The 9859-nt window shown below is 40.2% G+C and overlaps 1 protein-coding gene across 3 annotated transcripts in view; it reads right to left on the bottom strand.

The window, feature by feature from the left end:
- abcf1 (ATP-binding cassette, sub-family F (GCN20), member 1) overlaps positions 1 to 9859 on the bottom strand; it is a 29971-nt gene extending 20112 nt beyond the window's left edge. The window contains exons 1-8 of one of the 3 annotated variants that reach the window (XM_084379270.1): positions 9633 to 9859; positions 7635 to 7681; positions 7443 to 7520; positions 6506 to 6632; positions 6378 to 6412; positions 6200 to 6292; positions 2687 to 2737; positions 2322 to 2408 (exon numbers count right to left, since the gene is read on the bottom strand). In XM_084379270.1, the coding sequence (XP_084235396.1) occupies positions 2322 to 2408; positions 2687 to 2737; positions 6200 to 6292; positions 6378 to 6412; positions 6506 to 6632; positions 7443 to 7520; positions 7635 to 7681; positions 9633 to 9693 (579 nt within the window). In that variant the 5' untranslated portion in view covers positions 9694 to 9859. Of the gene's footprint in view, positions 1 to 2321; positions 2409 to 2686; positions 2738 to 6199; positions 6293 to 6377; positions 6413 to 6505; positions 6633 to 7442; positions 7521 to 7634; positions 7685 to 9632 lie in introns of all 3 variants that reach the window. The other 2 variants (XM_084379269.1, XM_084379271.1) reach the window with 2 other exon arrangements.

Genomic DNA, 9859 nt, shown 5'->3' on the forward strand with positions numbered 1-9859 from the left:
CGTGAACACCACCACAAGTGAACGTGTATTAGTTAGTTGTTCTTCAGTATGAAAACGGCAAGTACTAACCCAAAAACAAGAGCTGCTAAGTGAGGAGCTAGCTATGCTAGCATGGCAAGCAGAGCTTCATCCAGGCCTGCTGAAAAGGAGCCGCAACCAGCACCAACTATAACGCCACCAGGGTTTGCCAAATTGCAGACTGCACTACAGAGGGTGGTGTAGGACATGGCTCGATTTAGTGGCACCTTATCAGCCTTGCAATCCAATGTGACCAGCGTCAAGACTACTCAGGGTAAAACGAAAACTGACAAGGCTGCAACTCAGACTTCACTGTCAGAAACTGATAAATGAAAAAAAGTGGTTCACATCTGGGCTGGATGGAGATCGAGAAGTCAGCAGTTATGGAGCTCAGGAGTCAGGAGATTTAAAGTTTTAAGTTAAAGTTTTTTTGCCGGGGACAGACGCTGTTTTTCGGCCAGAAATGTGACGAAGAGTCGGTCGGACCGACAGGCTGACAGACACTTATCCATGAATAACTGCGGTATTATTGGACCTGTTTAGTTATCACACAGTGAACACCATCAGACCGACACGCCCTCACTCCGTGCCGCCGGCTTATATGTTCACACTGGTTCGGTTCACCATTAATGCGCCTCTGATACCTCCGGAGAAGCATCAGAGGCGGAGGGAAATTTCACCCCTCGCCGCATCTGAAACTTTCACACAGAGGCGGATGCCGGTAGACTTGGTGCAGGATCCCCGCATGCAAATGGCAGTGTGAATGGGGTTACTGAGTCAGCTGACGCTGAACTCAGCAAAAAAAAGAACACGTATTTCGAAGGTATGGGACTATTTTACAGTAAAAGGGAGCAACTCTGTTGTTTGTCAGCTTTGTAAAATGGAAATGGCCTATCATAAAAGCACGATGGCTATGCACCAGCACCTCAAAGTGCTGAAAGACATGAGGCCGCTTGCTATTCATTACTTGAATTTTATTTTGGAATTTAATTGGAATTAATTGGAATTTATTTTGGAATGAAATTTATTGCTCTTAATTTTGAAATTAAGAGCAATAAAAATGTATTGGAATGAAGACATTTGTGTTTTTTCATTGAGATACATAAATTAGCATATGTAAATTGCTATATAGGTCAAATTATGGGGAAATAATCGCTAATCGAATCGAAATCGAATCGAATTGAAAAATTAATCGTTAGATTAATCGATGCATCGAAAACATTTTTGCTAGATTAATCGATTACAAAAATAATCGTTTTGCCCAGCCCTACTTTCTGGCAGACATTTTGAGCACCTTATGGCCACTTCACGTAAGTCTGCATTTCTGCAGACTTTGCTTGAGGGAATTACCCACAGTTCATAGAGTTGTGATGTTTAGACGTGAGGTTACAATGGGAGGCCCTGCAAAAATAATAACAATTCAGAAGATGACGCGTTTGAATACCTGATTCATTTCATTATTCTATATGCAACATTTTTATTCACAAACAAAAATGCTCTAAATGACTAAGACCTGACATTTCCTCCTACAACTGATTAAACAAAAAACGTTTCTTTTTCCCTGAAACCTCCGAGTGTGTTTCTATTTGTATATATGTGTACTCCTGTTCTTAATTATTCTCCAATTGTCTCTTATTATTTTCATTCTTATGTATTCATTTCATTTAAAATGTTATGTGTATGTGCTGCTATTATTTTTGTGAGTGTTTTTATAGGCAGACAGGCAAAATAAAACAAACACTGAACGTGAAAGGAGCAACAATAAGAAAAAATAAGTTTATATGCAAGTGTTTACTGTATTGATAGTTTGACAATTATTTCTCATCCACTCTGTAAGGCATGAGCCCGGAAGATGTTCAAATCAGGCACTCGGTGACTTAAGGTCCTCAGCCATGAAGAAAATAAAAATTGTAAACTGGCTAAAGTGAACTGTTGCACAGTGCTGTACCATTCCTGTTAATACCATTTTGGGCCCTTGCAGCATCTCGCACTCAAATGCTCAGCAGGGAAGTCAGCCAAGTCTGAAGGTACAGGGCTGAAGTTCTTTTGTGGGACATTGAGATTGTCTATCAGGCTTGATGCTCTTTGGTCTTATTCAGTCCCGTTTTCTTTGTCTGCCCTCAAGTTGGTAAACATAAAGTGCGATTGTGATTTTCTTTCACTTAAGCACACAACTGATTCGCATACAAACTGTGTACACCGTGCATGGCACACACGTTCTCAAGCCTTTTCCACCTGTGTCTCAAACAAATCCAGAGAAATCCCTGTGCATTTGTGAACATTTAGAGCTTGAAAGCACCCACCTTGGACTTTGCTTCTACGTTCTTCTTCTTTGTGGTTTTCTCGTCACCCCCATCCTTCTCTACCTCATCCTCTTCATCAGATGCAGCCTGACAAATGCATACACACAAATCACTCGAAGCAAGTTGCTGCAACTGTGAAATGTCTACAGGCTCTGATTCAGTTATGGAAAAGACATGTGAACTGTCAGGCAGACCACAGAGGGAAATGAGAGCCTGACATGAGAAGTCATTTGAAAAAGACACTACTATATGTGACGCCAATCTGTGTTCCAGAGTCACATTCTGTCCATGGGTTAATGAGTGGATGGAAAAGAGGAGTTAAAAACAGGGGGAAGTTGGCAGGGGTTAGATTTTGCAGCACCCACCTTTGCCTTCTGGGGAATAGATTTGTCCTTTTTCCTGTCCTTCTTAACCTCCTATGTCAAAGACGCACAGACACGTAGAAAAATACCCAGAAGTTTAAGAGAATGTCGATTCATACATTTGTTAAAACAGGAGAGAAGTGGCCGCTACATGCACCAAATTCAAAGGAGAACATATTAAGATGCTTTCAGAGTTTATGATTATCATGCTGTACACTTGTGCCTGCAAATCCCACATACATTAGTATTGGAAGAACTGGCATAATTTAGTGCTGGGCGGTATACCGGTTCACACCGAATACCGGTGTATATTTTCGTTATGATATGAATTTTTAATGTACCGCCATACCGGTGTATTTGATTACACAACATTCGGAACGCTACGCTGCACCGTGCGACACTGTTTCAGACCGGACCCTTTTCAATGTTGCGCTTCTAAACACCCACGGTGCGACTGTGAGGCGTGGTGAGGGTAAACAGTAGTGCTCTGGTGTTACGTTACGGTGAAGATGGATAGGATAGACATTAGCCTCATTCACACTTCCGTTTGTATGCGGGGATCCTGCGCCAATTCTCAGCATCCTCCTTTGTGTGAAAGTCTCAGATGCGGCGAGGGGTGAAATTTCGCTACGCCTATGATGCGCCTCCAGAGGTAGTATCAGAGGCACAGTATTGGCGAACCGAACCAGTGTGAATGGATAAGCCCGCGGCTTTGTCATTTTCCAGGGTGTTTGGTGTGTCAGGATCCCAATCACAGCACATTATAACAGTATCCATATGATTATAAACAGTCAGTAGGTACATGTTTAGATTAACAGGAGGACAGCGGGAAACACCTTGAAAAAAACACATACGTCATCATCATGACGTGTACTGCACGCCTCCTTTGGAGCCGCAGCCTCTTCACTAAGTCACACTTGTTTTATATTTCCTTTTTAGATTTACTTGAATACTGCGTAATGTACTTTTATGACAGTAAAATAGACTATCCTAAGTCAATCTACTGCAGTAATTCCTCTCTCAACCAGTAGAAAATGCTGTGAACACCTGATTATGCATGAAAAAAAAAATACCGTCATATACAGTGAAACCATTTGAATTTTGAAAAATACCGTGATGTACATTTTTGGTCATACTGCCCAGCACTAGCATAAGGGTTCACATGTTTAAGATAAGGGCCAACTCAGTTTCTCATGTGCTCCTTCTAGGACATTATCACTCTTTTTTTAACCTTTGTTTATTCATTCAGGGAGGCTTCACTGAGAGCAGTACTCTTTTATTCCAGGTTCCACAGTTCCACGTTCACACCTGGAAGCTGCTCAGTATCAGTGTGTGGTATGCTGCCTTTCCATTAACACCGATTTGGAGATACCAGAGCATAGTAGGTTACTGATTTTGTCTAGCTTAGTTTAAAATCCCAGCAGGTCAATTAGAGAAAAAAAGGCTCAAAGCGTGCCCACCACACACTTGTAGTCTAGACAGCCAACCCTAGTTTATCAACAGAGTCAACATGTATAATGTATGTGTAATATATGTTATGTTGTGCAGTCTTGCTCAGGACTGGGGTCAGAAACAGCTACATTTCCACTGGGGGAAAAAATTTGCCAACTAATTTCAAGTTCCTCTCAAGGACTTGTTTTTTTTTTGTTTTTTTTTAATTTTCATTCAACACCAAAATTAGCATGTATATGCAGGATTCTTTTAAATGTGGGTAAACACACTAAAAATACACAACTGATCCCTTTAGCATAAGCATCGACAAATGCACCAAAAAAGCAGGGAACAGTAGAAAGCAGCAGGTCATATACCTCATCTGACTAAAGATAGTCACAGGTGTGTGTGTGTGTGTGTGTGTGTGTGTGTGTGTGTGTGTGTGTGTGTGTGTGTGTGTGTGTGTGTGACAGAGAATCTAGTGTGACCATAAATGACAGAGGTACTAAACTGTACCCATTGTGTTTTTTTTTCCTTTTTAAAAAAGGCACTGTGAAAAAACAGGCAGGTAGGGCCGGCTCTAGGCATAGGCGATATAGGTGGTTGCCTAGAGCGCCATCTGCTGGAGGGAGAAAAATAATAATAATAATAATTTTCGATGCCCATTCGTGTTCTGTCTTGAAAATAATAAATATTAACAACATAAAGAAACAGATAAGCAATTACATGTTTCTCACTTGTGGTGCTGAGTCACGTGACGTGTATGGCTGCGCACCTCAGAGGGTCAGATAGGTGTCACGTCTATTATTTTGCGAGATAAAACGGCCGTCAAAGCCCTCGGGTGCGTGATACCGAAAGAGAAGTAAAGAGGAATAGAAGAAGTCCCAATATAAAGGTAACATTATGTCATCTTTTTTTAAATGCCGTTTTGTGTGAAGATGTTTCATTTGTATTAGCTTGCTAGCTAGGTTGAAATAAAGCCAGCTTAATACGCTAGACAATGACACTGATAGCTACTAAGAAGGATAAATGAATCATGAATCAAAGTAGAGGCCAACCTGTCCGGTACTCTGTGTTGTTTATTGTGAAATAGTATTGAATCTTTTATTATAAAGGCAATTATAAATGTTATGTTGAACACACCACTTGTTGCAAGCTGCAACAGCTGTTTGTCCTACTCTGTCTGCTGTAGTGTTTTTTTTGTTTGTACAGTAATAAGTGAGTCTACTCTATATCTGTCTAGATGAGCTCAAAAATATTTCCAGACGCCCCTAACAGCTGCTGGAGAGGGACCTTCTGATGCAACATGCACACCACTCTCTGAAGCATGTAAGTTTAGCCAATTGTTTGTGGTATCTTATGTTGTTGTTGTGATTATTATTATCATTATTTTTGCTGTTGTGGTTGTGACTGAATGGTACAAGCTTGTTAGCAATTACAGTAAATTTAGGTTTTAGGCAAATAAAATGAAGTTTATTTGTATAGTACCTACTTTATATCAAACCTTAATTAATTTATTAAATGAAGTAGAATGACACAACAAACTTAACAGTATGGATGTACTCTATGTTTGAATAGAGCTACAAGTCAGGCGTCATGCAGCAGCAGCGCTACCACATCAACACACCACCCACCTCTGAAAGTCAGCTCGAAGCAGGTGAGTTATGTAATTGCATGTTACAGCTACAGTCACATTACTGAACAATACTATGGTTATTCATAATTTATGCTTCAGATGTGTTTATTGCCTGATGTGCTGTTATTTGTAAATTCGTTGAAACACATGCTGGAAAGAGTGACTTGACAGTTCATTGTTGTTGTTCAAATAAAACTGTTGTGAGTGTTCAGATATTGTCATTCAATTGTATGATTATGTTTTTATGTTTAGGGTAATCTTGCCTAGGGTACCAAATGGGCTAGAGCTGGCCCACACCCTCCTGATAAAGGTTTTCATGTCAGCAGCTACTAAAGGTAGCATCATTTACTTTCCAAGAAGTACAACATCCAGAAATGAGATCAGTCAACACCACACACTAATACTGCTTTTTTTTGGGTACTTAATTTACTTGAAGGTCAGCACTATACCTTTATTGCTGGTTTATCTTCTTCATCCAACTCAGCCTCCTCATCCTCATCATCACTCTGGCCCTGGCTGAGGGCAGCAAAGATGTTTCCACCCTAAGGACACCAGACATGCTTTAATTGCCAATATGAGAAGAGTCAGAAACGTCGAGGTGAAGCACAATATAGTCTGATGACAAACCTTATTCTTCTTTTTTCCTTTACTGGGGATGATTGCTGTTGAAAGGAAAGACAGCACACTGATTAATGACTGTACTAATGGAGAAGAAAAATGAATAAAATGCAAGGATCAGTCTTGAAATATCAGACCTGGTTCATCTTCCTCATCACTTGCTTGCACAGAAAGTTTTTTCAGCTTCAACATGACGTCCTCATCATCATCCTCATCTACATCTCCACCTTTTCCTTTCCGCCGGTCTTTCTTCTTTTTCTGAGGCTGAAAGGTAAAAAAAATGTATACAAGCCAAGGATACTAAATTTCAGACTCTGGATATTGGCCTATATTGCGCAATGACAGATACATGAATTTCAGAATATCTTGATATTTGGTGTGTCCCTTTTGCTTTAATGACAACGTGCACTCGAGCTGCATCGACTCATGGACAAGCTTCAGCAAGACCTGCTGATACATGTTATCCCAGCACGATCTGCCAGCCATCTTCCACAAAGATTCTTGTGATGTCACAGAGTGCTTGGCTTTCTCTGTCTTCAAGTGCCCCCATAAATGTTGAATGGGGCTGAGGTCAGGTGACTGTGGAGGACAGTCTTCTTTGGTCTTCAAATAGTTCTGTCAAAGCTTTGAGGTGTGTTTGGCCTCATTACCTTGCTGCAGTATCAATCCTTCACCCCGCAGCAAGCATAACAAGAGCTGCATTTTCCCTTGAACGCCATACAGGTGTTTAGGCTCAATTAACGACCGACTCATTTTATTTACAATGCACTTTTTACAGCAGAGCCATCTCTAAGACACCACGCAAACACACACTTGTTGTGTTATATGCATGTGTCCTTTTCAAGGTGTCTCCTAGAAATTATCTTTGTATATTAATGAACTGTCAAATCATGCTCTGATAACATGAGTCAGCAGGTTTTGCACAAACCTGTGATATCAATCGATATCTAGTTTTGCAAATGAATCCTAGAAAATAGAACGAATATTGTCTTCGACCGAAAAAAATCCAGCATCAGTCGGGCTCTACTCTGGACTCTACTGTTATTCACAGAACTACTTCAGAGTGAAGATTACCTGTTTTCCTCGTGTGTCTTTCACAGCCGCCTCATCTGCCTTTTCAGGTATGCTTTCTGTGGCGAGTTCCTCAAAGAACTGGAGAAGAACAATCATACAACAAGCATTTTGTCACAGAGATGAACTGAAAATATCAGCTATGAAGAAACTAAATACTTAGAAACTAAACAATGAGCCATTGAAAGTACTCACACTCTTCTTTCCCTTTTTGTCTTTCTTCCCCTTTTTCACAGTTTTATCTGCTGAAAAAAAAAAGGATTTTTAATTTCACAAAAACATCAGTGGCATCATTGATCTGCAAACTGACTTCCTTTTACTGGAGAAAATAAGTTGAATCAGTACTTCTACTTTTAGAAGACAGACATTATCAGGACAATGACTTGTAATATAAAAACAGGTTTACTAAGGGTTGGGTGATGTCTACCGAATTGGAATATGACGATAATATGGTTGTTTGGGGGGGTACTATAAAGGAGATACTAACAGTTGATAATTAAGATAATCAATCATTTCACATTTTTATATTTTAAAAAGAAGTTAATAACCATTACTTTATCTACACCTTATATTTTTAATCTTGTCACATCTGTACTACAGCACGCTGTACTTGAAATTACAGGTGTTGATTCTCAGCTTCAATTTGAGGTGTTGAGATCCACAGATAAACAGTGTAGGACTTGTAGGCCTTTTCAGTATAGTTTCTCAATAGACAGAATTTAAGTGGACAAGGTAAAAAACACCTCAATAAAATCACCATTTATAATATTTGGTGTAAAATGAGTTCAGTCAATAAAAGCTGAAGACTGCTGAGGGCATATCTTTTTGAAGAATAAGGGCAGCTGTAGCTCAGGAGGTAGAGCGGGTCGTCTAGTTATCGGAAGGCTGGTTTGAATCACGGCTACCCTAGCTGCATGTCGAAGTGTCCTTGAGCAAGATACTGAACCCCAAATTACTCCTGATGAGCAGTTGGCACCTTGCATGGTGGCCTCTGCCATCAGTGTATGAATGTGTGTGTGAATGGGTGAATGTGACAAGTGTTGTAAAGCGCTTTGAGCGGTCAGTAGACTGGAAAAGCGCTATAGAAATGCAAGTCCACAAAAATGATCTGTGAGGCAAGGGTGAAGCTCTTATGTAGGCTCCTGTTGCCATTCATTTGTCACCCATCTGTACAATGAGATAGTGGTCCTTCATTGGTCACTCAGTTTGAATTTGAACACCCCCAAACATGAGAGTCAGCACTTTTAACATCCTTTCTTATTTTGCACTTGATCTGTGTACTACAGTTAAAGACGGTCAAAGCCATGAAGTAATGGCTGGAGTCCGAATAGCATCTGATTTTGCTTTCAAACCGAGACAAAACTTTCACACTATTTCAGGTACCATATGTCCGTGCCTGTAGTAGTATTGCATCACACTCATGAGCCGTGCTTGCCTGAATTCACTGAAACATTGAGCCGTTTGCTCTTTCATTTTAGATCACGTGTTACATTGTACTGATGCTGTCACAGTCACATCTGTTGGCCAAGTGGCTCCGTTCATGTAACGTTATACCAAATTTAATTCACAAATCACGTCACAGCAATGTAACATGAATTTGTTTTGTCAATAGTTTTTTTTTTTTTTTTTTAACATTCCAAACATTACATTATTTTGGCAAAACTTATCAAATGTAAACTTCACATACATCCAGCAGCATTTATTTAGATTAACGTTAGGTGCTCGTCTCACGCCGTTGGTCCGCCTCCTCATGACAAGGAGGCATTTTATCCACTACATTGGCTCTAACGTTAAACGTCACTTGTATAACTCCAGTGAATTGCTCATTAGCTAGCTAACGTTGTTTAAATGGGGCCTTTTACGTTCTAGCGTTAAAGGGCCCATTTATCTAACGTTAGCTAGCTAATGAGGAATTCACTGGAGTTATACAAGTTGAGATTGTAATGAAATGACTGCCCTCACATGATTCGTCGTTAATCGGAATTGATTAGAAGATGCTTGAGATTCATGGGAGAGATAAAGTCGTTTAAAACCAGATATACGCCGTTTCCAATAAGCAGTTTAAGTGTGAAAATTAAAGATTTTCAATGGAGTTTAGCATAAATGACACCTTCTCTGGACTACTGCTCGATGAACGTGAACTAGCTGTGACGCTACTGGCTAGCCTCTCACTGAATATCAACGCTATCTTACCTGCTGCCGGGGCCACTTCATCGTCTACCCACTCTGCTTCCTCTTTCACTTTCTTGGGCATTTTGTTGCTTTAACTGCAAAGTTCTGGAAATAAAGTAGCTAAGACTGTGTCCTTTTTCTATCCAGTAAGATTTATATCAGCTACACACATGCCCTGTGGCCCAACGACGCGATGATGATGCACATGCCGGGTCACCAACAAAGTTTCACTCTTCTTCTTTATCGAT

Source organism: Pagrus pagrus (assembly GCF_965226575.1).
Source record: "Pagrus pagrus genome assembly, chromosome: 17".
Lineage (NCBI taxonomy): Eukaryota > Metazoa > Chordata > Actinopteri > Spariformes > Sparidae > Pagrus > Pagrus pagrus.